General features: G+C 46.6%; 2 protein-coding genes and 1 long non-coding RNA gene across 28 annotated transcripts in view; 2 read left to right on the top strand and 1 right to left on the bottom strand.

Moving 5' to 3' along the window:
• Window positions 1-89: 89 nt before the first annotated feature.
• ACP1 (acid phosphatase 1) lies at window positions 90-18,900 on the top strand. 4 transcript variants are annotated; one of them, XM_064571899.1, is made up of 7 exons: window positions 90-229; window positions 4,818-4,891; window positions 4,979-5,092; window positions 13,151-13,212; window positions 15,322-15,427; window positions 16,604-16,667; window positions 18,693-18,900. In XM_064571899.1, the coding sequence occupies exons 1-6, from the start codon at window positions 187-189 to the stop codon at window positions 16,655-16,657; spliced, it is 453 nt and encodes a 150-aa protein (XP_064427969.1). In that variant the 5' UTR covers window positions 90-186; the 3' UTR covers window positions 16,658-16,667; window positions 18,693-18,900. The 4 variants fall into 4 exon arrangements, with proteins under 4 accessions (XP_064427969.1, XP_064427970.1, XP_045739950.1 ...); XM_045883994.2 differs by lacking the exons at window positions 4,979-5,092; window positions 16,604-16,667; window positions 18,693-18,900 and adding exons at window positions 5,140-5,253; window positions 15,591-15,837 and having other exon boundaries at window positions 91-229; XM_045883993.3 differs by lacking the exons at window positions 16,604-16,667; window positions 18,693-18,900 and adding an exon at window positions 15,591-15,837 and having other exon boundaries at window positions 91-229.
• Window positions 17,879-26,479, bottom strand: ALKAL2 (ALK and LTK ligand 2). Of its 12 annotated transcripts, none has more exons than XR_006792395.3 (6): window positions 25,189-25,730; window positions 23,774-23,827; window positions 23,610-23,690; window positions 20,623-20,688; window positions 19,616-19,915; window positions 18,279-18,514 (listed from the first exon to the last, which is right to left on the bottom strand). XR_006792395.3 is itself a non-coding variant. In XM_064571894.1 (5 exons), exons 2-5 carry the CDS (start codon window positions 25,439-25,441, stop codon window positions 18,363-18,365), a joined length of 540 nt encoding a protein of 179 aa, XP_064427964.1. In that variant the 5' UTR covers window positions 25,442-25,475; window positions 26,169-26,479; the 3' UTR covers window positions 17,879-18,362. The 12 variants fall into 12 exon arrangements, 9 of the variants coding, with proteins under 9 accessions (XP_064427964.1, XP_064427963.1, XP_064427965.1 ...); XR_010405420.1 differs by having other exon boundaries at window positions 18,279-18,511; XM_064571894.1 differs by lacking the exons at window positions 19,616-19,915; window positions 20,623-20,688 and adding an exon at window positions 26,169-26,479 and having other exon boundaries at window positions 17,879-18,514; window positions 25,189-25,475.
• Window positions 25,727-27,594, top strand: part of LOC123850784 (uncharacterized) — a 71,811-nt gene continuing 69,943 nt past the window's right edge. For all 12 annotated transcript variants that reach the window (XR_010405423.1, XR_010405432.1, XR_010405430.1 and 9 more), the window contains exon 1: window positions 25,727-25,927. This is a non-coding gene — a long non-coding RNA (uncharacterized LOC123850784). The remainder of the gene's footprint in view (window positions 25,928-27,594) is intronic.

Below are 27,594 nucleotides of genomic sequence, written 5' to 3'. Positions count from 1 at the left end.
CGTTCTCCGGAGGACCGTGGCCCCCCCCGCCTCAGTACTGCGCAGGTGCAAAGCCCGGCGCTCGCTCCGGGGCGGGGCTAAGGCCGTACTGCGCAGGCGCGCGGGGCGGGACCCTCGAGGTGCGCATGCGTCGCGCAGGAAACGTCCCGACGCGCTCAGTGGGCGCCTGGGTGTGCGCGCGGGAAGATGGCTGAGCAGCTGCCGAAGTCTGTGCTCTTCGTGTGTCTGGGTGAGACAGCGCTGATCTAGCCCCACTCTGGCTTTCCCGAACGGTCGGGGTGGGTCTCCTGCGTTTTGGGCTGCGCCGTCGGGCCAAGGCCGGGGTCGGGGATACCGGAGGGTGGAATGGAGCGCCCGGGGCTCTTCCTCCGCGCCGCGCACTTGCTGGCCTGTTCTCCAAGCTGGGTTCCCTCACCAGCCCAGCCCACTCTCCAAGCGAGGTTCTCTCTCACCTGCCTGTTCTGCACGCGGGGTCCCCTCTTACCCTGCTCGGTCCGATCCAAGCCGGGTTACCTGTCACCTCAGTCCGCGCACCTAGCCGTCCTCACCTGCAGCACCGACACTGCAAACCAGGGTCCTTTGCGTTGCACACGCCTGGCATCCCCGTTTCTCCTTCATCGAGTAGACCCAAGGCTGCTGGACTGATCTACTCTCTTGGGGCCTCCCGATGCCCCCAGACCCATTACAGCCCTGGTTTGCTGGCTCATTTTCTTGGCCCCTGCTTACAAATGGATGTAAGCTAAAGACAGATGGAGTGCAAGGATCTGGGTTTCTTGGCTATAAAAGCCGAACCAGGGGGACCGGATTCTCTAGGTGCCAGTGTTCCAAATTAGAATTCACTCTCCCTGTAGTTGTCGGGATTCTTCCTTTGGAATAGCACCACAGGGTTATATTTCTCAGTGTTTGCACCCTGTCTCCTTAACCTCCAAGACAGGAAGGCCTAAATCATCAATAGTCCAGTTACTTAAAATCTTCTGATGAGTCTCCATTTCCTGTGGACTAAAGTTTCCCCACCTTTCTGTGCTGCCCCCTTCAAGAAGAGGATGGAAGTCTGCCCATCTGTTTCCGCTTCATCTCCATACCTTTTCCTGCCCATGCCCTGTGACTTGCTGTCTCCCAGCAGTTCAGGTGCTTGACGCACCTCTGTGTGGTTGTTTCTGGGCACCCATATTGCATTTTCCCTGGAAAGACTTTCTGTAAGATTAGGTCCACATATTCTCTTTGCTTTTCCCAGATCCTCTAAGTGGAGGTCGTTTACCTATAACCCTTTGTAGACACCTTTCATTATATGAACTTTATTATAATTACTTGATAGCCTCTTGGGATCACATCTAGATTTAGCCCTCTTGAGGGCAGTAACTGTGGCTTATTTTTCTGTATTTCCAGCTTTAAGACAATATGTGACGATAACTAGGTATTTGCAGAATTGAATTTCTGTGAGGGGAAAAGTAAAAGGGCCACCTTGTTTCAGTTTGGTAGTGGGCATCATTTGGTTTTTAAGCTCTCCATGAAGGCTGACTTATGGAATCAACAAATTAAGATTAAAGGGCAGTTCAGTTCATGTTGGGCATCTAACAGGATTCCATTGCCTTGTTTATTTTACTTGGTGTTGTCGATTATGCTGACATAATGCACCATGGTGGTTATTAACAGGGGATGTATACCTGTGTCTATTTATATTCCATACAATTTTTTTTTTTTTTTTTTTAAGCAACTGCTCTATTACCAGGCACTCTTCTGAGTGCTAGGGATATGGTAGTGAGCAACAGACAAAAGTCCCTGCCTCTGCGGAGCTCATGTTCTGTCACCAACAACCAAGTACTTGGTTACTTAATAAGTTGGTGATGTGTTAAGAACTGTAGAGCAGGGAAGGGGGTGAGAGTGGAATACACTTTTAAGTAGATGAGTCAGGGATGGCCTTATCTATAAGGTGACATTTGGGCAAAGACTTGAGAGTTGAGAAAGCAAGCCTGGGTCTTCCGGGGCTCAAAAGAAAGTGGGTGAACAGTTTTGAAATGAGAGTGCTCGTCCTGTTCACATTGGCAGGGAAACCACTGTGGCCTGGCCTAGAGACCCAGTAGCCTTTTTCAACCAGACCTTCATCTGTACCTGAACTTGAAAGTAATTTGAGTGACTATTTTCTCAATGCCACCACAAATACATAACTAGAACTATTCTGGATGGGTAGGAAAGGTATTTCCTTACATAAAAATGAGCGCTGTGGGGCAGGAGTCTGTGAACTCCTTATATAAAGAACCAGAAAGTAAGTGTTTTGGGTGCTTTGCAAAAGCAGACCTAGACAATACATAAACAATAACGCTTGACTGTATCCCAGCATAACTTTATTTACGGACACTGCAGTTTGAATTCCATGTGGTTTTTCTCATGTCACAAGATGTTACTCTACTTTTGAGTTTTTTCAGCTGTTTATAAAGGTAAAAATTATTTTTGGTTTTGTCGGCTGTACACAAAGGTGGTGAGCAATGGATCATAGTTTTCAGATGCTGTTTTAGGGTCTACAGAGGACATGTCTGGTGAGGCCATGTGAGGGCTTGGGCTTACTCTGAAGGAGATAAGCCACTGGAGGATGAAGCCATTGAGCAGAGGTGGGACATTTAGAAAGAAGTGTTCATCTGCTGTGTTGAGATTAGACTGGGCAGGGGTGAGGTCCCAGGGGTGCAGAGGGGCATGTGCTGGATCAGAGAGAGTATCACCGGGGTGGGGGGTGCTGAGTGGTCATATTGTGGGCAGGTTTGAGGAGTCTATGAATGCCATTTTGCACGATAGCCTGTGTATACATAGAGCAGTAAGAACGGTATATTTTTGGTATGTAAAAAAATTCTTCCTTCAAAGCATTTATTTGGGCTCTTTTCAGACTGAAGTGTGGAGAGGAGTGTCAGATGTTTTCCACTGGTAAGACTAATGGCAGGAAGGAACTGCACTCCTTATTTTGGCAAGATTACTGAAAGTGTCCTGTGTTTTTGTGCCACAGAGGTAGACTGAATGGTTGAAGGCCCCAGGGCTTGTGCCTGGTGACTGTCAGTGGTGTTAGGTTTCCTCTTTCCTACAGTTAACTGATACTTCTTGATACTTCCTATGTGCTGCTCGTTGTGGGGGGTGCAGCCCAAGGTAAGAGACACAGTCCCTACCCTGGGAGAATTTCATTTTTTCCTTTGGTGAGTCTCAGTCCTTGAAGTACAGATATTGAGTAAGAGGACGTATCATGCTGCCTAATTTGGAAAAAACAAACTTGAGACCTCACAGATTGAGCTTTTTTCTAAAGAAATCTGAAGATGACATTTTAAGTTTTTAGAACTTTTCCAAAGGTGGAACCTGAAGTATTGAAGATTCTAATGTGAGTAAAGAGTGACCCGTGTCTTAACTCTGCTCCCCGTCTATTCCTCTTGTTTTTTGTGTTGCCCTCTGTAGGCTGAGTCTCCACCTTTAATTCCAGGCTTTCCAGCCCTGCAGTTGTTTTCCTAACTTGTGGAAAGAGTCTTTCTCTTCAGGCCCTTTTACAGTGCTGGGCTCCTGTGTCATAGACATGCAGAATATGTTTGTTGAACATTCTCTTCCCACTGGACCCACAGAGTCCACATCCTGGGCACAGTTAAGGTTCCTGTAACCCAGACCCACCAGTGCACATTCATTGCTCCTTACTCATACAGCCCCCTAATTTAAATGCCCGTTAAAGTACTCTTCCTAAGAGATCAATTCCAGTCTTCCTTTTTTTCTGATAAGGAATTTTCTTATCTTATTTATGCTTTTAGCATAATTCCTTAGGATAATGGGCATGTTTTGTTATTCCAGGAGGTCCTTACGTAGTTCATGCATGGTGGGTGAGTCAGGGTGGGGTCTGTGAGCCACACATTAGGGATGGGGGAGCTGGACGTTAGTTCAGCTGCAGGCCCATTATTCCATCACTCATACCTACTTAATGAAACTCAGTGAACCCTTGGCATTGGAGCTCTGGGAAGCATCCTGAATTGGTAATACTTTGAGTATTGTTCTAGATGGATGACGAGAGGGTGACACGTGTCGGAGGGCCAGAAAGCTTCAGGTTCGAAACTCTTCCAAATCTGCCTATGCTTTCTAACTTTGGCTCTTTCTGCTTTGAATCTTTTTGTTATGATAAAACTGTAATCCTAAGTCTAGCATTTTCCTGAGTTTTACGTGTTCGTCTAGAGAATTATTGAATGTGTGGGGACTCCTGGATCTGTAGCCAGCTGCTCTGAAGTGAGGGTGGCCCTGGGGAATCCCTGAACTTGCAGCCGATGTTGGAAGTTCTGGGCAGGCTTGGTGACCTGGAGGGAAGCACCCTTAATTCAGCCGGCCGACTCCCAACAGACTGCACCCTGAAAGTTTGTGTTGAACTACTGTTAGGCTGAAATTTGGTTGTGTATTTTATGAAACAGTATTCATCCTTATGTGCAATATACTTGAAAATACATATTTTTAACCCTATTGTATTTCATTTTAAAAATAGGCTCATTGCAACCCACTTCACTGATTTCATGAGTTACTTCTGGGTCATTTATAACAGCCTGAAAAACAGTGATTTCAGTTGTAATTGATTTTCTTACGTTTTGGTTATTTGTACTTTGAGTACTTGGACAGCTGGTGTCAAATCATTGAGCTTGGGTTTGGTCAGCTCTTCTCCAGAGGTCCCACTGTGGATGCACTGGTAGGATGCTGACCTTGCTTTCCTTAGGGAGGTGCTGTTGCTGTGTGTCAGGTGGGTGAAGTGGTCTCTGGCATTCAGCATTTGCCCTAGCATCAAACCTGACGCCCACTCTCTGCCTTCCCCTCTTTTTAAGGTAACATCTGTCGGTCACCCATTGCAGAAGCAGTTTTCAGAAAACTTGTAACTGATCAAAAGCTTTCAGATCATGTAAGTACCATTCTCTATCTTAAAGAGGCCAACCTGACTGCCTTTGCGGCAGGAAATTGTGAAAAAAATTATTTTTTTCTCCTGCAGTGGAGGATAGACAGTGCAGCGACATCCACGTATGAAATAGGAAACCCTCCTGATTATCGAGGGCAGAGTTGCATGAAGAAGCATGGTATCCCCATGAATCACACTGCCCGGCAGGTACTGTACTGGAACTTGAAGGTGCACATGTGTGTTCTGTGTTGCAGTGGGTCATTGACAGCGGCGCTGTTTCTGACTGGAACGTGGGCCGGTCACCAGATCCAAGAACTCTGAGCTGCCTCAGAAATCATGGCATTAACACAGCCCATAAAGCAAGACAGGTAGAAGAGATCTCATTTAATTTCTAATACTGGAGTCCCCTAACTTGAGACGTTGTGAGTTTAACCACACTAATGTGCTACTAAGTGTTTATTCTGGTCCGTTTACATAGCTACAGGATACCCATTTTTTTTCACTGCTGGTTCCACAGTTCTGAAAGGTGGGCATGATCTTGGAATTTACTTATTAAAATGCATTTATTTTTATTTTATGTATTTATTTATTTGACAAAAATACAAGAGAACGGATAGATCTATACCTTTATTTATTTACTTTTCATTAAGTTTAAATCCTTGAGGGGTACAACATCACACAGATTCTGTGGCCAATGGCTTTAGCAGGAAGGTTGCTTCAGAATTTGGCACGAACCATGCCACTGTTTCATGAGCTCGAGTTACTTTTCCCCAGATTACTCTGGTTTTGTTTGGCTTGCCACCAGAAGTCACTGTGTTGTTCTTTGCTTGGCACACATAGGCACATCTCTTGCCTAGATAGAATTCAGTTTCATCTCAACCTTAGATTTTAAGAGCTGTGTGCTCCCTCTGGTTGTGGAGACCCCGCTTATGGCCAGCAAAAAAGGCCTTGGGCCACAGCCTTCCGGACATATTTGGTGTTTTAGGAGTCCTATTCCCAGCAGGGCTCCATAGGCTCCAAGATGGCAGAAAGAGAAAGGCTAAAATGCATTTATAATCACATAAGTGATACTGGTAAGAGCCCTGCCTAAGACCTGGAGACCTGAGTTATAATCTCCTTTTTCATGTCCATCTGTGTGATTGAAACATTTAAGCCCTGGTAACTAGTCTGCTTATGTTACAAGTTTATTGCTAGAATAAAGTTCTATAATATCTACAAAAATGTATTTTCAACAGTGAAGTGTCTTAGAAATATAGGGTAGTACTGGTATTATTATGGATGCATATCCTGCACCCCAGCAGTTGGACTTCTGGGTTTAGGTTCTGGAGTGCTGCACTGTAGAACATTCTGGGATAAGGCAGGTAACGCTGTATCTGCTCCATTCGGTGTGGAAGCCACTAACAGGCCGTTGTACATTTGAGATACGGCCAGTGTGATGGAGGAACTGAAGTTTATTTTTTAACTTACTTAAGGAGCTGCCTGGAACTAGTAAGCACGTCAGTGGGCTGCACGGTTCTAAGATTCATGCACAACCACTGGGGAGAGCGTGAGGGTTGTAGCACTGCAGTGAGACATCAGAGCCCAGGGGCGGGCACGTTCCATCACTAGGAGCATGCCACAGGTGTGTGCTCTGGCACCTTCCATGACCCCAGGGGCTAGCTGCTAAAGAAATGGGCTTCATTTCTGATACAGAGTGCTTCATATATTGTTATGAAAGGAAAGTTACTTTTATCACTACCATTATTTTATGGAGACTCAGTTAGATGTTTAAAAATTCTGGCTGGGGCGCCTGGGTGGCTCAGTCAGTTAAGCGTCCGACTCTTGATTTTGGCTCAGGTCATGATCTTAAGGCCATGAGATCGAGCCCCACATCAGGCTCCCCACTCAGCAGGAGGCTGCTTCTTTCCCTCTTTCTCTCCCTCTGCCCCTTCTCTCGTTCACTCTCTCTCTAAAAGAAATAAATCTTTAAAAAAATTAAAAAAAAAAAAAAAAAACCTGGCTCAATCTTCTAACTTCTTTTGTATCCAACCTAACAAAATATGCAGGCTCTGTAGGCCAAACAAGGCTGTGGATTGGCATCAGAAACAATAGGCTATGTCCAGTGATGAGCTCTTGAGGCCTTTAAAATGAGAAGCTGCCAAATGTTTTGAAAATCAGTTGTGAGATATATTACATATTTAGAAGTATGGCTGACATGTGAGAGCTGCAATTTAGTATTGGTGTTTGAATGAGAACTTTGTGTAAGACTGGACAAAGACTCTAATCATTGGTATCTTAAACCATGTCTTTACTGAAAGCTTTTCAGATTGCTTACCATACAGCACTGTATTTTTATTTTTGATCATTCTCAATTTTTGTCCTCTCCATTACCTTGTTAGGGAAGGGAATAGTTGGTAAACCTGTTTTGCACATGGAGAAACTGAGTTCTGGAGAGAAAATATATAACTTATCAAAGGTCACCCAGCTTCAAACTGGTAGACTGGGATTTGACCATAGGCTTATTTGTTTGTTTTAATAAAAACATATACAGGTATGAGCCAGAAAGTTCACAAAAGTGCCACAGAAACACTGCTGATGTGTTAATGATGTCTCAGAAGCTAGTAATACACACGTTACTTTGGCTTAGATAAATTTACTCTGGAATCTGAACTTCTCATTTCTGGCTGTCAGCTGACTCTCTATGTTAACAACTAACTATTTAAGTTAACTGCCTTAAGGCCTGACCTGTTCTTTTTTTTTTTTTTTTTTAAGATTTTATTTATTTATTTGACAGAGCACAAGCCGGGGGCGGGGGGCAGCAGGCAGAGAGAGAGGGAGAAGCAGGCTCCCCACTGAGCAGGGAGCCCGATGCGGGGCTTGATCCCAGGACCCTGGGATCATGACCTGAGTGGAAGGCAGACACTCAGGCAACTGAACCACCCAGGCACCCCAAGGCCTGACCTGTTCTTACATCGAATTCTCATTGGACAGAATAGTACACATTTTTTAGATCACATGTCTTAATCTCCAGGATATGGACACCTTGTCCATTTCTACTTTCTGTGTTTTAGAGAATGCAGATTTATTTATTCTGAGTAGTGGTTCATGATTTCAAGCAGTCACACTTTCATGTTTTCTGTTTTTAAGATCGGATTATTTTTTGTACACAAGTATATAATTTGGGTAAAAATGAAGTATTTTAAATACACATGTCTTAAAAAGCTAGAAACTTAATTTTTAAAGATCAATTGTAATTGTTGATTTTAGAAGTAATATTCCCACACAATCTGTTTCTTTCCCTTTTTCTTTTCCCCTGTTCCTTTTAAGAAACATTTCTCGATGATTTTTTTTTTATTTCAAAACACTGGTAAGATGTGTTTTATAAATTAGTATTGTTTTAGATCTCTCTTACCCTTTAGCATCTTGTGATTGTTTACGGGCTTTCTTTTTTTTTTTAAGATTTTATTTATTTATTTGACAGAGGGGGAACACAAGCAGAGGGGAGCATCAGGCAGTGAGAGAGGGAAGAGCAGTCTCCCCGCCGAGCAGGGAGCCCCACGCGGGGCTTGATCCCAGGACCCCGAGATCATGACCTGAGCCAAAGGCAGACGCTTAACTGACTGAGCCACCCAGGTGCCCCTACAGGCTTTCTCTTTAGCAGTTGTCGGAATGTGTAAGAGAACTATTCTGTTACATTTCTTAAAATTTTGATTTTCCTAATACTTTCAACCTGGGTTTAATAAATAAAATGTGTTTAGGGTGCTTCGTTTTCTTTTGGGGGGGTGGTGTGTGATTGCACATCCAGTTAGTTCTGTGGAGATGTTTACTCTGTTACACATTCGTTCTTCTCATCAGCAAACCTTTCACATTTGCACAGGTTGTCAGTGGGTACTTGGGACCAGTACCGCTCCCTCCACTCCAGAGGTCATTAGTCAGGTTCTTTCTACCTTTTTAACTTAGGACCTTGGAATCCTACAGTGTGTGCTCTTTCTGTCATCTTTTCTCTGTGAGATTCTCCATGGCCTGTCTTGTAGCGCTTACTCTGATGCTGATTTCAATACCCTGTTCCAGACGTGCTGCAGTTGTATCTCTTCTACTCTGGATGGACACTTGGGCTGTTCCTAGTTTGGGCTGAGTGCCCTGGTGAATATTTGTATGTTTCTTTGGGGAATGACTGTGTACAGTTCTGTTGGATGCACACCTGGGATTACCGGCGTGTCAGGGTTGGATGCACACCCAGGATTACACACATTGTCAGGGTGGATGCACACCCACGATCACACACATTGTCAGGGTTGGATGCACACCCAGGATCACACACACTGTCAGGGTTGGATGCACTCCCAGGATCACACACATTGTCAGGGTTGGATGCACTCCCCGGATCACACACACTGTCAGGGTTGGATGCACACCCAGGATCACACACACTGTCAGGGTTGGATGCACACCCCAGATCACACACACTGTCAGGGTGGATGCACACCCCGGATCACACACACTGTCAGGATGGATGCACATCCCGGATCACACACACTGTCAGGGTGGATGCACACCCAGGATCACACACACTGTCAGGGTTGGATGCACTCCCAGGATCACACACACTGTCAGGATGGATGCACATCCCGGATCACACACACTGTCAGGGTGGATGCACACCCCGGATCACACACACTGTCAGGGTGGATGCACATCCCGGATCACACACACTGTCAGGGTGGATGCACACCCCGGATCACACACACTGTCAGGGTTGGATGCACACCCCGGATCACACACACCGTCAGGGTGGATGCACACCCAGGATCACACACACCGTCAGGGTGGATGCACACCCAGGATCACACACACCGTCAGGGTGGATGCAGACCCAGGATCACACACACCGTCAGGGTGGATGCAGACCCAGGATCACACACACCGTCAGGGTGGATGCACACCCAGGATCACACGCACTGTCAGGGTGGATGCACACCCAGGATCACACACACTGTCAGGGTTGGATGCACACCCAGGATCACACATACTGTCAGGGTGGATGCGCACCCTGGATCACACACACTGTCAGGGTGGATGCGCACCTTGGATCACACACGTGTCTGTGTCGGATGCACACTCTGGAGCGCATGTGTCAGGGTTGTTTAGCCTCATAAAACTGGTCAGTAATGTTCCTTCTTTTTCTGTTCTCTTAAGAAGTTTGTTGATTATTGATAGTATTTCTGCTTTAATGATTTGGCAGGATTCATCGAATCAGTTGTCTCTGTTTCTTGAAATTGCCCTTATTTTCCTCTGCTGTCTTTAGGTATTTCTTTTGGATTTTTTTTTTTTCTCTCTCCAGCAGTTTTACTATGGTAGGCCGAAGTATGCTTCCTGAATTTGCACCTTGATGGTTTCCATCAGTTTTGGAAAATTCTATGTTGTTTTCTTTTTATATTTTCCTTCTCTGCATTCTCTCTTCAGAGATTCAACTTACCTGTAGTTTGAACATAAATTTCTTATGTTATCTTCTCCATTTTCTGTCCTTTTCACCTGCTGGCCCTGGCTTTGTGAGGCTTGGACTGTGTTGGACTGGTCCGCAGCCCTGGGCAGAGCCTTTCCAGATCCCCCACCTGAGAGCCCCTGGTGTGCAGTCCACAGGGCTTGTCCTCTTTGGCAGCTGCTCCCTCACTGAGTAGCTGCAGCCTCCTCGTGGCTTCTTAGTTTTTGCCCTCAGTAGGTTAAGAACTTAGCAAATGCTTTGAGAAGAAAGCTTGTGAGTGTCAGGCTCACTGCTTTCTGGGGTCTCTGTTTTGCTAGCCTTTATGTCTGCTTTTTCTCTCCAACTATGAGGTTGCTGACTGGTCCTTGACGCTTCTCTTTTCCAGCAGTGGACCTTTGCCCAGGCTTCTCAGCATCTAGAGCAGGTGCTTGACCTTGGCACTGCTGACTCTGCATCTGGATGGTTCTTTGCTCTGGGGCCATCCTGCACTGTATTGTGTTTGGCCGCATCCTTGGTCTCCACCCACTCGATGCTGGGGCACCCCTTTCCTCTCCATCATAGCAATCAAAAATGTCTCCAGACATTGCCAACTGTCCCCCTCTTTGAGAATCACTGTCCTCAAATTCTCAGTGTCTACAAGGTCAAAATTGTACACGAATAAAAGGATCCATTCAAAGTATCAGACTGACCAGTGGACTTGAACAGAGTAATAAAAGTTTATGGATATTTTTCCTATTCTATATTGCACGTAACCTTTAAGAAAGTACCACTTTACTGAGTTTTGGTGTAGTGTCAGAGATTATCCATAGTAATCTACAACGGCTGTTAAAATACTTCTTGTAAACTGTGTACTCATGCAAGGCTGGGTTCACTTTATATACTTCGACTCAGACGGCACATTGCAGATCAGATAAAGAGGCACAGAGGAGAACCCTTCTGTCCTCCAGGAAGCAGACATTACAGAGATTTGCAGAAATGTAGAACAGGGCCACTCCTTACTGTTTCCATTTAGAAAGTATAGCTGTTTTTTATCTTTAAAAATGTTATAAAACAGATAATTAAAGTTTAAAACTTCTCAGTTTTTTTTTTTTTTTTTTTGGTAGCTGCCTCACTCAGTGTGGAGCCCGACACGGGGCTCGAACTCACAACTGTGAGATCATGACCTGAGCCGAAATCAAGTCAGATGCTTAACTGACTGAGCCACCCAGGTGCCCCTAAAATTTTTCAGTTTTAGTAGTGGTATTAAATATTTGATATTGAGTGGTAAATATTGCCATGTGTAACCCCGGGGGGCTCTTGGTGGGGTTCTGGCCTCGCCAGGCCACGTCCTCACAGCAGCAAAGTCACGGCTCTGCAGAAGTGCTTTGTTTGTGTGGGCATTTTCTCATTTCTGGGGCAGAGGTGGTTTGCCACAGCTATTTCGTGTATTGTTGCAAAGTGTAAGTTCTTCACTCCACACTCTTTCTAAGATGTTAGTCATCGCTGTTCTTATTCTTTCTCAATCATTTTAATATCTAAACATCACATAAAGTTTTTGTAGATAGCTATCAGTTCTAAGACTGTCTTTCGATCCATAATTGCAGTAATTCTAAAATTAAAAACAATGTTAATCCTAGCACATGTCTTGTGCCCTGTTTTGGATAAATAGCTTATATAGTATTGTTCTAATAGATGTTTTTGTTTTTTGTTTTTAAATAAGCTAGTACCTTGGGAATGTTAACAAAATATAGTCCTCAGCATGTGATGAACATGCTTCATTAAAAACTCATGCAAGTATTTACTAAGAGCCAAGAGTTAAATTTTTAACAGAATGAGGAGTATGTTTATTATTCATTTGTGACACTGATTATTACAAATAGTGTCACTCCTCTTTGTTAAATTAAAAAATTAAAGAAGTATTCTGTTTAAAAAAAGGGTTTCAATATCTTCTTTGTAGTTTCCTGGCACTCCTATATTTTAGATGATTTTTTTTTTTAGTGGGAAAGGTTATTGAAAAATTGCATTGTTAGAAATTATTTCCACCTTCATTATATGGCCTATTTATGTTCCTTTCTTTTTAATTCTGCCATTATTTATAAAGGCAGAAATCATCAAATAATTTTCCCATTTACATTTTAATGGGGTTTATATTGATAAATTATGATGTCAGAAAACTGATAGAATCAGGAAAAATACTGAGTGGCCTTCTCTTCTGTGTGGTGTTCAAATTGTGCGTGCTCAGGGGAGAGAAGAGCCATGCGTCCAGGTCCTTGTGTGTTTCCTTCTTAGCGACTCTTCCGTGAACACCGGGCTTAACATTTTATCTTCCTCTCTCCCCCAAAACTCTTCACCTGGCTCTGCCTGGTTTTTTTCTCTGCCAGCATGTTGCCCGCCCTGCATAGGAGGGAGGCCTCACAAGGACAGCCATCCATCTCTTTAGTTTGGTGTTTGTCACTGGAGTCTAGGATGTTACGTTCTTGCAGAATGAAAAATAGAGTAAAACAATGAAGGGAGTTAAACATGTGACCTTTTAATATGTTAAGTGAATTATACTTTGTTACTAAGAAATTGCAGATAGACTATAAGCTTTGTGTTTATATATTCTACTGTTAGGATTGTTCCAAGGAACTTAATAAAATTTCTTTGCAGTACAATGTTACAAAATAGGTTAACTGTATTCTAACTTTAAATACTCTAAATTATTTAACTTAAGTGAGTAACAAATTCAAATATAGCAAATTTTTTTTTCTATACTGCTTTGGATCCTCTAGGCTTGATTGTTACAAATATAAACACTGTGTTTTTGACTTCTTATTTAATTTTAGGTTACCAAGGAAGACTTTGCCACATTTGATTATATACTATGTATGGATGAAAGCAATCTGAGGTAATCACATTTTTTAAAGGGTATTTCTGTTCAACTCTCAGTTCAGTAATAAGCCAGTTGTTTGTTGTCGAGAATGAATTTTTTATTATCTTTTAAGTTTTAAAGGTAGTGATGGTCAGAACATACAGAATGATCTGTTTAGAGTAGTAAGAAACCAGTGAGGAACTGAGAACTGTCTCCCAGGTGTATTTACACAGAGACACGCTTTCAGGTAAGGGAGAGCCTGGTTAGCAGGGTATGACCTGAAGGCTGGCTGGGCAGTGAGCACTTTCCTAGAAGGTGGGCTTGGTTTTACAGGAGAGCGATGCTTCCGCTGCTGTGGCGATTCATGGGCCGTGTGGTGTTTTACTGTGTTTCTCATGTTATCCCCCCATTACTGCTGCCCCCAGCCCCCAAAAAGGAAGATGGACAAAAAGGGAAACTTTAGTCTCTGAACTGTTGATTGCGTTAATGGATATAGAAACGAAAGCAGACAGACTGGGGAATTAGGTAACAGTGGCCAGCTGTGCTGTGGCATGTATTAGGTGCTCTGCTCACCAAAGCACTTCACCCTCGTTCTGCGCCTTACCAGAGAGGCACAAGAGATTAAGTTACTTGCCCCAGTTCACAGATGGAGCAGATTGGTGTGGTAGAATGTTAGCCTAGGCTTTGTGAAACAGAGCCTGATGTGTGTCTCACATGAACCGTACTCAGCACTGTGCCCTGTCGCCTTGCTCGGGGCCGTGCATGTGGGCAACAAGGAACTTTGTGGCATTTCTTGAGTGAGCTTTGTGTGCCTGGCACAGTGCCAGGCCCTGGGAAGCAAGGTTGAGGAGTTGTGGGTGCTGCCTACCCTTGAAGTATACAGTCTGGCCTGGGCTCCATGTATTAACCCAGAATTAACCCTGACAGTATGATACCATGCAGTCAAGCCCAGAACAGGTGAACACGATGTATTCTACAGATGCCGAAGCTAATGCAGGGTAAGTGACCCAAGGGACTTGTAAGGCCGGGGCCCTGTGCCCCTTTGTCACCCCGCCAGTTTACTGTTCACTGTGCTGAGAAGCAAGACCTCAGCCCGCCTGCCACCCCTCCGCACTCTGCCAGCACAGAGAAGGACCAGGATGTGCCCCCAGTAGGACTGCAGGGATTTCTTCACTGAAATCAGTGCTAATTCACAAGGGTTCCACGTGTTTTATGAATAGAAACTGTTCTGCTTTTAATTGCCTTTGTAGGAGTGTGCAGATACGGTGCCCAGCTCTGCTTCTGTTTTTATGAATCAGGAGCATCACTAAAATACATACGTGTTCCATTTTTGTCTTTCAGTTGTTGATTTGTTTAGTTCTCACTTTGCTCGCTTACAGGTGTGTGGGTAGCAGTGCTGTGCTCAGTAACACAGTGTCCAGGGTGGGGGGTCGTCCAGAGCAGGGTCTCTGGAGAGCAGCTGGAGTCCGAGCTTCAGCCTGGGCTGCTCTGGGGACGCGTTCTGTTGCTCGGAGGCCTGGCCAGCCTTTCCGCCATACCAGCATGGTGTCTGACTCATCCTAGGTGCTCAGTGGGGCTTTGTCAACTAAATGGAGGAATGATCAAAATGCAGCTGAGGAACTTGCCACTTTACTTGCTGCCACGTGAGCGCCGGGGGCGGAGGCGGCAGAGCCGGGTCAGAGGCTGGAGGAGTAAGAGCAGGAGAAGGGGTTGAACAGGGAGCCTCGCTGCATGACACGCTGTGTCCAGACACTTTGGGATGGGATTGGCAGCCCTCTGGGACTTGGTTCATGTGGCTTCTTGAGTTCCATTCTGCCACCTTTATTTAGTGTCTGGATTAGCAGCTTTTTGATTTAATTGTCTCACCGTGTATTTCCCAGGAGGCTACATCATTGTTGTCTGACTTAGGGATGCATGTTTTGTGTAAAAGCATTTGTGAGAATGTGCCGCCTTCGCAAACCCTCCTGCCGGCATCGGAAACGTGGCTGGGAGGGTCACACAGGTTTGCCACGGGTTTGGTTTCCTTTTTAAATCAGGTCACGCTTGCTGGGTTTTGATGTGGATATTTCATAAAACCCTAGCAGATGTCCCTGTTTAACTTGAAACCATAGATCAGAAAACTAAGTTCATGTTTCAATTTTACAGAGACTTGAATAGAAAAAGTAATCAAATTAAAAACCGCAAAGCTAAAATTGAACTACTTGGGAGCTATGATCCACAAAATCAGCTCATTATTGAAGACCCCTATTATGTAAGTACACCTCTCATTTCTGTGCTGATGCTGGTGTATATGGGGATCATCATGTGGGATGAGCCCGGGTGTGTGTCCTGCCATGTGCAGTAACAGATTAAGGTTCTCCTAAGAGCATTTTGTTATGCAGGCTTTGTTATTTTTTCTTCCCCTGTGCTTTCAGGGGAATGAGTCCGACTTTGAGACTGTCTACCAGCAGTGTGTGAGGTGCTGCAGGGCCTTCCTGGAGAAGGCCCGCTAATGCCACGCCCGTTCTCCCCACAGCCCCCGGCTGGGCCCCGCAGGCTCTGCTGTGAGGTCGCAGCTGTTTCTTCAGTTGACCCTCGGTTTCTCACCTTAAATAATTGTAGATGGAAATCAGTTATTGTATCTGACAGACAAATAAATAAAAATGTTTCATCCAGACAGTTTATGGGGTACGCGAAGTGTTCTTAGACCCGCTGAACCTCCCACTTTGCCCCAGTTACAAAAATAGTGGAACAAACAAAATCGAACAGACACCAGAGCATGAGGACATCCAGCGTCCCTTTCGGGCACACGAGTTCTGCCTCTTCCTCAAGTTTGCGGACGACCGATGGGGACCCTGTCCTCCGCTGTCTGCACAAGCCAGCCCCAGCAGCCCATCCACGGGAGCTCCCAGCCGAGACTCACCCTTGCTCGCAGTGCACACTGTTTACATAGAAGAGTTAAGGTGTTAGTCTGCAGAACCTTTCCGACCTGCTAGTTTATTTCATCAGGAAGTCAGCTTGATTCCATTTGAACCATTTTGCCTCTGGAAAGTTACAGCCAGAAAGGACACTGTATGCTGGTTCATCTTACTGTCTGAGGAACGTGTCTGCTTTTCAATGCCTGTAGAACCCGAATGTCAAATATAGATTAGCCCAGGTGGGAAAAAATAATTAAAAAGTTGGGGAAAGTTCTTTTATGTCGAGCTGCTTAAATATTGAGACATTAAGTATTCTTTCATCAGTGCTTAATTTATAGACACATACAGGTAATTTCTGTACACTTGGAGGTAACTAATCTAAAATTCATATGGATATATGACAGAAAAGATTGTTTTCAAAATAAACTGGGGAAATTATAAAAATACAACTAAGAAGTCTGGTGTCCGCCTGCTTTTTTATTGATAAGTGAAAAAGAATTAGAAAACGATGCCTTTATTGTCCCTTTCAGATGACCTGTGATGTTATATGTGCATATTTATCTTCAGCTTTATTTAGGAAATGAAATGACAAAAGTAAGTACATTGCTTCCACTTCTTTGTGAAAGAAGTTTGAGGGCCCTGTGGCCATACTTGTCCTTGCCTGACCCAGCATCTGTGGAGTGCGGCAGTCTCCTCCGTGGAGCTGGCTCTCCAAGCTGGGCCTTCCTGGGTGGCATGGCTAGATGAGTGAGAGTTTGCTGTGCTCCCCTCTTCACCGGGATTCACAGCTGGTGGCCTGGAATCCTGGGAGGGCCCCGAGTCATGGATCAGTCTTCATCCAGAGCCCGAGTGGACCCTTGCTCAGAAGTAGGAGGAGTTTGGAGGAAGAGCTGCCCCATCAGGGTGGCCGCCTCTGCGTGTTGTGAGGCTGCCCGACCTCAGAACCTGAGGGTCCCGGCTGGGGGGTCCGGTGGGGCATTTAGTCCTGGAGGATGAGCATGGTGGCTTTGCCACCACCCCTCCAGGATGTGTGTCTGGCCCCCTGTGGGATTTCCCAAAGACAGTCCTGCCTGAAAACTCTTCCTCAGGCTAGTAGGAACCTGGAGAGCTTACATGGATTAAGAAATTGGTGATAATGCTTTAAAAAGTAAAGAACTGAGCTGAAAAGATGAAATAATTAGAAAATAGGACTAAGAGCGCTTTAGAATTACACTCTGCCCTAATCCTTCAGTAGTTGCTTAATAATCTCAAAGTATTTTCATACTCTGTTCCTTCGTGATCATGAAAAAATCCCTATAGTTTGTTTTCCTTACTGTTTGCATCTGTATCTTAAATACGGACCTCAGACATGTCCTGGGAATCATGTCTACTTTATCCTTATGGCTGTATCCAGATTAGAGGTCCTGTGAACAGAGAAACTCAGTGTTGAATTCACTTGTCATAAATTGGATGCAATCAGATTTATTAAAAATATATCACCTGTAAAAATCAGAGCTGCTTAGAAGTCTTACCTCTTAGTTTTTTCATGATTACGAAGTCACACAGGAAAATACAGACGCAATCTTCTTTAAATATTCACCCCGTATCAGACTCTGTCTTAAGACATGCCACCATTACATAGTAGTGTCTCCTTTTAAAAAACGCCAATTTAATTGTCCCTTCCAAGAATTCATAGCCTTCCCCTTTTATGTATTACGCCTTTTATATTCCATGACATTCTGCCAGTGTTAGGATCTCTTCATCGTTCTGTAAATCATGAATTCCCACCGGTGAGCTTGTTAGAAGTAAAGAGTCACTTTGAAGACTTCGTTATAACAAACATTTCGTTTATTACCTGTTTTATTTACAGTATTTACATATTGCACAATATCTGGATACTATCTTACATTTATGATAGAAAGAACAAATGAAATTAGCCTGGATATGTTCACAGACTTATACTCCACTATCTCCAAAACATGACAAGTTTTTTTTTGTTTTTTTTTTCCATGCAGTTCCAAATAATGCTCTGGGAATTTAATTGTAAGAGTAACAAAAATATTAAATCATACCATATGCTATATGAAAATATAGTTTCAGCTTCTATTTATGTTTCTAAAGAAATACTCTTTGAGATTTCACCTAATCAGGAGAGTGAAATAGCTTTGTCTGTCATTTTATAGCACTACACATCAAATGTGGAGCATTCGCCTTTTCCCCCAAAACCACGAATGGCAAGTGTTACTGTCAGGTACGCTGAGTAACTGAGTATGTATTTGCCAACAGTGTCCACAACATACAAAACTCAAGTTAAAGGGTTTTTGGAAGAGTCCGTCTGCAAAAATAAATCTCTTGTTCACAAGGGGATGTGTTCGCGAAGGTAGCAGGTTCTGTTCCCTGTTGATTTCCAAGGCACTTCTCATGGTTCATAGGCTGTTGGTCCTTGGCAGCTCTGCTCACTGCTGAAAAACACGTTTGGTTTCATAGAACGTCACACTTCCTTACCAATTCTAGAAGAAGTATACATCAAATGACGTAACAATGTGTTTGAAAACACAGGGGGTCACAGTCTGTATGTGTATTTCTCTCTGTTTCAGAAAGTGTAATCTGTTTTATTGTGGAAATAACCAAGTTCTACAGTTGTTACAGGCCTACTATGCTAAAGGAATGAAAACCATCAACTGGTACTAAAGTCTGAAGACCAGCCCATGGTCCTGATGTGTGTTGTCAAGTCCTCTAATTGGGGCCACAGTGATTGACCGCCTGGCAGTCCTGAGAAACCACTCATTGGCCCTTAAGCCTCCATCTGCACGAGCGTTTGCAAAACTAAAAACCAAAAATAAACCCTTTTTTCTAGCACTCCCTGCAGTGTGCCCGAACCATTGGTACACTATTCATTAATTTTAAAAATAATGGTAAGCTCCAGAGTTGCTAAACTTAAGCTGCAGTTGTGGACTGACCTAGACACTTGTTACTCAAAACTCCATTTCTTTGGAAATATATTCCAGAGCTCAGGCGTCTAACTGAACTGAGCTGCAAGTGGTGTGTGAGAGGTCTCCAGTGTGTCTCTGTGAGGGAGAGTAGCTGGGAATCTAGTTTCTCTTTGGCTGGAGATCAGTTAAAGAGACGGAGTGTGTAGCCTGAGTAGTTGTTTCGGTGGAGAGGACCACAGGGCATTTGGTCTTCCGTCCTGTAAGTAAATGGAATTTGTCTTCCGAGGATGTGCCTGGTTCATCTCTGGAAACAGTGGTGCTTTAATTATGAAGGGATGCTTAATAAAATAACATGCCCATCTCCCCTAGCGTATGACCTTGAGAGACTTCTGAGAATCCATCCATTGCTTCAAAAAGAAGTCTTTTCTGTGTGCCATTTGGCAGTGGACTCGGATGGGCAGTGGAGTGGAGGTCAGGTTAGGGCACGGCATTTCTCAGCTTTGGCGCTAAAAGCCGTGCTTTTACTTTCCCACATAAAAAGTGCCGTACAAGTTTCTGTGAACCCGCAAGGATGTGGCTTCATAATCCTCCACACCACATGTTGTTTCGCTCATTATCGGTGGGACTTACGCCGGGGAGAAGCCGGTGCTGACGATGACGTGGCTGTGATTGCGTGATCAGATGGCTGCCGGGGTTTGGCTCAGCCCCCTCGGCACCGTCTAGACCTTTATCGGCACAGGCTTTCCCCCAGCGAGCATGTCTGTGTGTGAAAGAACACGACTCCCGCGTCCACGCACACGAGATGAACAGGGTAACCACTGTCCACACACAGCAGATCATTGTCTGGGAACAGCCATCGAGGACCTGAAGCGTGTCTTATTTGTGGAGGTAAACTTGGCCTCTGGCGGTGCCCAGCATACACAAGACACACTGTAAATATACAATTAGGAAATTACCGTTTTGTGACCGAAATCCATGGCATTGGTGTCAGGAAAACAAAACGTTTCAGCCATCGGTATGGCGGACAGTTGGTGTTGGACATTGGCCCTCAAGAGGCCAAGGCTAGAAATTTAGTTCATAAACTCTCCATGTGCCTTTATATTTTACCACTGGAGGCTCTGGAAAAATAGCTGATAGAAACATAGAATAGCTATTCTTAGCTGTTCCTTATAAGCTTCCTGGCATAATGATAGATTCCAACTCAAACATTTGCCAGATACGTCTATAAAAGTTGCATGGATATGGTTAGTCATATACTCATTTATGAGTGTAAATGAATGAGTGAAAGCCTAAAAGTGAACAGGCATGGTTTTAGATATGTATCCTAATTTATGCACTAAGTCATGTGCTGAAATCAGTCCACTAATGGGTTGTGTTTCAAATTAACACGCACTCTGCCAACAGAGTCCTCACAGGAGTAATTCACAGCAGCTGCCTGGGGTACTGTGTGCAGATTGGCCAGGGTACCTTTTCTTGATGGCCAATATTTGTAGATATTTTCGTGTTACGTCAGCCTTACTCAGAGGAAGGCTACTTTAGCCAAAGAAGGTGTATTTCTGAACTCCCATGAATTTTTCGTGTCCCAGACGGGATTTGGGTCTTGGGTGGGTGTACCAGTGAAGCTGTGGTCAGCTTACCTTATCCCTCCATGCACATTGGACTGACAGCCAGCCGGGTAAGCAGCCTGGCACATCTTTTATAGTCTGTAGGGAAAATGAACCGTGGACCCTTGTCAGTGACATCAGCAACTCCTTAAGTATTTTTTAATATCAACTGCTAAAGCCATTTATTTCTTTAAATATTCTGAATTCCCTGGAAGTGATGGGGAGACTGTCATCTGAAATCATGGGCTCTAAGTTGTTGATTTAATAATTTATGGTACTTGAGGGACTTCCGTTGCACATGGCAAAAGGTAAATAATGGGACTGGAGGCTGTGCAGGGAGGGCAGGTGCAGGATCTCCTTCTGTCCATTTTCTTTTCCCGCTCATCAAAATGACTGGTTTTGTTCCCTAGCAGACAGTCTCCCCGTGCCCTGTGTCACTTAACTTTCAGGGCGCATGCAGGCTGGATCCCCACTTGGGTTGATCATACACAAAACCCTCTGCATAAAGATTTAAAGGAAGTGGGTCAACAAGTAACAGAGCAGAAAGACCTGGGTTAGATGGTGAAAGGAAGCAATAAGCTAATTTCTGAGTACTAATGGATTTTCCTTGATATCTCACCTAATTAAGTTATTCCATAGGTGCTACCTCAGAGAAAACAAGTGGGGTTTGGTGATCATAACCATAAAGGAATTTCCTCAGTTTGAAGTTCTGTGGAAAGCTACAGCAGTTTATAAATTACTAAAGTTTACTTCTCAAGAGTCTCAAAATCCTACTTAAAAATGGAAGAATTCATGCTCTTAACTGAAATTCTGAATGAATGAGTAAACTGACAACAATGAGTTTGCACAATATGTCAGACAAGCAGCTAATCCTACTCCTAAAAATGCAGCTCCTAAATATTTAGACGACATAATAATTTGTGTTCAAAGGAAAAAAAATGGCCTAACAGCTGGAAGCTGGGTCATCTGGATTCCTGGCATTTTTTCCCTCTTCCCCAGTTGCACCAAATATTTTAGGATGCAGCTTTCCTAGATAGAGTGTGTGTGGGTGCAGTGTTGTGTGAGTTCAAGGCAAATACTTCAGTTTGCAGCACATCTAGAGACAGTGAAGTTGACCAGCATCCCACCAAACCTGCATGTTCTTCGACTCTGACATAATCTGGGGGTCTTGTGAAGGTGGTGTCTTGGAGACTTCAAAGTTCTGCTCTTCTGAAGAGCTGCCCTTGGGACCACACTTTGAGTAAGAAGGCTCTGGTTCCTTTCAGTCCTGACCTCCCAGGATTCTAGTTTTCTTTCATACAGCCTAAAGCAACACAGAAGTGGCCCAGCTTTGGGGCGCCTGGGTGGCTCAGTTGGTTGGGCGACTGCCTTCGGCTCAGGTCATGATCCTGGAGTCCCGGGATCGAGTCCCGCATCGGGCTCCCTGCTCGGCGGGGAGTCTGCTTCTCCCTCTGGCCTTCCTCCCTCTCATGCTCTCTGTCTCTCATTCTCTCTCTCAAATAAATAAATAAAATCTTTAAAAAAAGTGGCCCAGCTTTGGCTCTCCACCCACCTCCATATGGGTACAGTTTAAGTAGCTGCTTACCCAGTGCACACACCTGTGGGCTTCCATGTCTCCCAGGCCGGAGGGGAACTGTGATAGACCCTGATGGCTACCTCCCATACTGAGTGAGCAGGGATCTGGGAGGCATCTGGCTGAGTTACTCTGAGCAAAAGGAGGCAGTGAGTGTGGGCACATACGGTGTCCTGGGGAAGGGGTTGCAGAGTTGAGTGTGTGCTGTGTGTCAGGGCACACGGAATTTAAGCATGTTTGTTTCCTCATCCACATATGAAAACATTAGAAGTAATGACCCCAAAGATCACTTTCAAATTTAGAATCTGATCCTATTACTGTAAGATGGTATTTAAAAATATAGACACATTTAAACAATAAAAATGTTCTCTGGCCTCTGGAATAATGAGTAACTCTCAAACAGAAGGCGATTCTATTTCAGAGGAAGGAAGTGGGAGAGGGACATGCCAGGTGCATAGGGCATGGACCGGAGGGTGGACCAAAGCAGTGCTTGAAAAATAATCCGAGCTCTGTGGGACATGTATGCCGCCTGCCGTGGCCGAGCCCTGTGCAGCAGTGAGAGCCTGAGGGCCTTCGCGCCGAGCACCCCAGCTCCCTACAGAAGGTGATGCTCCCGGTCTTACCGGCCACCTTGGTCAGTGCACCTGGACAAGGAGCTCCGCATGTGGTAGCTGCAGTTATTTGCGGCAACTTTGCTGCCTGAGCAGAAAAACTTCCGCTTCACATGAAGTGGCTTATTTTTTTACTTTCCAGTTTTTGAAGGCAGGGCAGGAAAGTCTGGCCTGGACAGTCTGGATACTCTGGATAGTGTCTGAAAGCGGCTAGTAAGACACCTGGTGTGTCTGCACCACTTTCCTCCTGTGAGCCTCATGTGAAATGAAAGCTGTAGTCCCTACAAGAAGAATTGGTTTAGGGCTCTAACTGATGCCACTCTAGCATGTTTTGCGACGAGCACTAGCAACCACTTCTGGGGGAATAAGATACATTTTGTTACAGATAGACAATCAGAACGCTGTAGCTGAGCTGGACTGAGAGGGGAACTCTGCATTTCCGGATTAGTGAAGAGCAGCATCTAGTCAGGGTGGCGTGGCCCAGGTCCACAGATTCTTTCTACTCCAGAGCAGACTACTCCACGGTAGTCATTTTAGCAACTCATTCTTAAAGTTTGTCATATTGAGTAGATACAAATATAGACATCATGCCAGAATTCATAAAACAAGAATGTGAATGGAAGAGCTGATTAATTCTAGTGGATGTAAATTTTCCATTTGGCACTAGGTGCTACAGAATGCCGTCACCTTCTTCTAGGGTCTGGTCACCCTAACCCTTAACTCCACAGTTACGAGGGACTGTATTTTAGCAAAGAGATTTAGGAGGGGTGGAAGGACATGAGAAACTCATCAACATGTGCTGGTCTTTCCAAAGCAATTAGGATGCTGTCACTCACATGCAGGGATGGTGCAGTCTCTGGTGTTGTGGTAAAGTCTGTGAAAGTGTTTGCTGCACTTTGGACTGAAATAAAGAGGACCTGGAACATGGAAGAAGAAGCAGACTGTGAGGACTTGCGGGATGCCAGGAACTGGGCACAGGTGAAGGAATGAGGACACTTACCTGTAAGATGTTTTAGAAACTTGTCCTTCATCCTTAGATCTCGAGGCACAATTTCTGTTTGAAGGGAAAGAGGCTAATTATTGCATTGCTTGAAAGAAGCATTTGTTTTTATGTGATCTAAGTGAATGTTGAAGAGAGTATTGGAAACTCTTCATTAGCCATGTTACCTTGCCCTAAATAAAACAGATTGGTTGTACATGACATAATGTGAAGACTTGTAATCAGGATCACATCTTTCTTCAGATAAAGTATTAGCTATTCACAAAGCTTCAGTATTATTTGTCTTGTCTCTACCGCTAGTGTAAAGACAGTGACGATAAAGTTACATAAGGGGGAAGAGGTGCGCGCGCTTGTGTGTGTGTGTTCATAGCTTCTGATACATAAATCACTTTTAGGCATTTTCATTTTGGACAGCTTGGTAATCGAATGCCACAAGCTCTGAGAGTTCTAGAATGAAAACCCAATCCTTCAAGCAAAAAATTGTTATAAAACTTTTTTTCTAGGTATATATTTAGAAAAAGGATTAAATGCCTTCAAAACCACCTGTTACGAAGGCTGGTGTAAATGCATGGAAACAGACGTTTACCTGGTTAACAAGATTAAAGTAAAATTCCCGGGGAAAGACAGCTCTCAGTTTTTACTTGGGAATAGCAGTGTTCCCACTGACATTCTTTCTGATCCAGGTGTTGTTTTTGCTTTTTTACAGTCACCTGTAACCATTTTTCACTCACTTGTTTTGGAGAATGACTTTTGCTATGATTGCATGTGGTCGCACTTTGTTTCACCACAAATACTCCTCATCTGAGGAGGGAACATTTCCTACGAATCTTCTTCACTTGCAAGGCTTAGGCATCTCCTGAATGTCAGTCTCTATGAAATTGACCTTATCACATTTGACCCAATTGTGTCATGAAAGCATTAAAAGCTTGCATGCTTTCTTTGGAAATTTCCCATGGGGCACCCACTCTGGGAAGGCTCTGCCATTGGCAGAGGAGGGTAAGGGGAGGGGGGTGGCCCTGAAACATTTCTGTGTCGGTTGAAAGTGCTTTGCTGAAAATATTTCCATTTCCTAAATAACAGATGACAGTTCTGTGCCAAAGCTCCCAACCTAGGTAATAACTCACGTGTCTTAGACGTGGAGTAGGGATAGTTATACGCCGAGGCATCATCACTTACCGACCTTCTATTTTCTTCTTAAAAAAAAAAAAATGCCTAGTTGTTTTCAAACGATCGAAATGGTTTTATCTTGTTAAAATAGCTATGATTTCTCAATTTCCAAGCAAACACGAGTTCCGGTGTCTCCCGAGACATGACGGGTACGCAAACATGCCGGAGGTTCCCAGTACACTGCATACACCCAGAGAAGCCTCGGGGGCAGGTCGCTCGGCCCGCAAGCCCGAGGCAAGGGCACTCACCCACTCTCTGCTCCTCGGGATAAGCCGGGTAGTCCGAGACCTCCCTGCGGCCCAGAGTGTAGTCGTGCTGGCCCAAGAGGTGCAGTCTCTTCGACTCGCCCGAATGGTACTTTCTGAGCTCCTGGAGGATCTCCACGATGAGCCGCAGCAGGGTCTGTCTGTCGGCCGCCTCCCGGGGCTCGGCCACCCCGGGCCCCGCCGCCCCCAGCACGAGCAGCAGCCCCAGGAGGAGGGGGCGCCCAGGCCCGCGCATCGTGCGCTCGCTCGGCCGGAGGGAGCTCGGCTCGCTGGAGGGGCGGGGTGGGGGCGGGGGGGGAAACCGGGAAAGAAAGTCGGCGGCGGGGGTGGAGGGCAGGAGAGACTCCCCGGCCGAGACCGCGGCCCCTCGCCACCCCCGGCGGCCGCGGTGTCCCCGGGGCCCGCGCGGGACCCGCGCAGGCCCCGCGGCGGTGATGCCGAGAGCCGGGGCCCGGGCGCCGCCGCCCTCCTCGGCGCGCCTCCTCCCGCCCGCGTCCCGCCCCCGCGGCGGCCCTCCCAACTTTGCGCGCAATGGCACGTCCGCCCGCACTTCTCCGCGCACGGCACCGACACAACTTTCTTAACCTTTACAGCCACGCGGCGCGGCGCGTCTCCTGCGCCTGCGGGGCGGGCGCGCACCCACCCGTCCAGGAGGCTGGAGGACCGAGGACCGTCCTGCCCGCGGACCTATCGCCTCCCGACAGGGCTCCGCTGCGCTCGGGTGAGTGGGGGCCGCGCGCCCCGCCCGCGCGGCCGCGCTCAAGTTTGCAGCAACGCCTTTGTGTGGTGCTCGCCCCTCCTCCCGGCCGGGGTCCGCCGAAGGCCCCCCCCCAGGACCCTCGCTCCAGCCGCCCGCAGCGCCGGGCCTTAGAACCCCGGCCCTCGGGGAGGGAGGGAGCCCGGCCCACACCTGCCCGGCGCCGCCCGCGGGCCACCTGCGCGCCGGAGCCCGGCCAGACTACCTGTCCCCGAGTCCCGGAGCCGCGGGCGTCTGCGGCTTCTGTCCCGGTGTCCGCTCCCGCGTCCCGGAGCGGCCGCGCGCCCCGCTACTCCATGCCCCGCGGCGACCCGGCGTGCGGAGCGCACAGGACGCGCGGGGACGGAGACCCGGAGGCTCGCCCGCTCGGAGCGCTGGACGCGCGGCTGCTTGGGCTGCGCTCCGACCGCGGCCGCTTCTTATCCCCGCGCCCGCCGACGTCAGGCCGGTCCCCGAGGGCTCCGCGCGGGGCTTTAATTAGAAGCCGCTCGACTGTTCGTACCCCTGTGCGGATCTTCGTCAGACACCCCCCCATCTCCTCCCATCTCTCCCTACCCCTCTGTCTCCCCCCTCCCCCGCTCCCTCTACCCCGTTCTCTCTCCCTCTGCCCCCTCCCCTCCCTCCCCTCCCCCATCTCCTCCTCCGTCATCTCCTCCCCCTCCCGTCCCTCGCCTCCCTCCCCTTCGTCCTCCCCTCCCCCTTCGCTCCCTCAGTCTGTTTCCCTCCGTTCCTGTCACTGTGACAGGATGAGAAGAAACGCCTTTACCAGGAACTCAGATCTGTTTTTGTCTAAATGTAGATCTTGGGCTATTAAAAAATGAGCTGCCTGATTGCCTCGACATTTAATAAGTCAATTAGAGTCTATGCTTTTTGGAGGAATCTTTCGGCGTGGCTGGGGGCCCCTCTCAGGACCCCAAGAGGTCTGCACCGCCCCACGGCCTGCAGCAGGAGGCCGGGTCCCTGAGGCCGGGCAGCCCCCAGGGCAGGGGCCCGGGTTCAGGGTGGGACACGGGCAGCGCTCTAGCAACCTTGGGATGCACTCGGTTACCTGGCCGGACACGTGGGAGCCCCTCCTCAACGTGCATGCCCCCCAGCCCACGCGGAAGGACGAACCGAAGCCCCTCCCGCAGGGGACCGCGCGGCCCGCGCTCGCTCGCTCCCTTCCGCGGAAACGCCCGCAGGAGGCCTCCTGGGGCACCTCCCTCCAGGCCTGGTCTTTCCGAAAGTTTTGGTTCTTTGGAAACAGGCAGGCACATTTGTGAGGCTTCAACAGTCTATCTCCTGTAATTTTTTTTTTTCTTGTAAAATGTATTATCAATCAATTGCGCGCTTTCCCATTTTATTGGCGCTTTCTGGGCAAGCGCTGGACACCCTCCAAGTCAGTGGTCTGACTGGGGAAGGCGGTCTCAGTTCGGTACCAGAACGGGGGGTGCGCGCAGGAATTAAAAGCCTCCACCCTTAACAGGACCAGCACCCAGGGCCCCCGGGCGGAGGTGCTGCGGGCACGTGGTGCGGACCCGAGCCGGGCCTGCGGGTCGCAGGGGCGGGCACCTCCAGGGCACGAGCTCTCTCTGCGCATCTCTGTGTCTCTCTGTCTCCGCTCTGTGTCTCTGTGTCTCTGTCTCTGCTCT

This window comes from Mirounga angustirostris, unplaced genomic scaffold, assembly GCF_029215605.1.
Source record: "Mirounga angustirostris isolate CCGP_5_RB_7025 unplaced genomic scaffold, mMirAng1.0.hap1 SCAF_10, whole genome shotgun sequence".
Classification (NCBI taxonomy): domain Eukaryota; kingdom Metazoa; phylum Chordata; class Mammalia; order Carnivora; family Phocidae; genus Mirounga; species Mirounga angustirostris.
The sequence above is the reverse complement of the archived record's forward strand: the minus strand, read 5'-3'. Positions and strand labels throughout refer to the sequence as shown.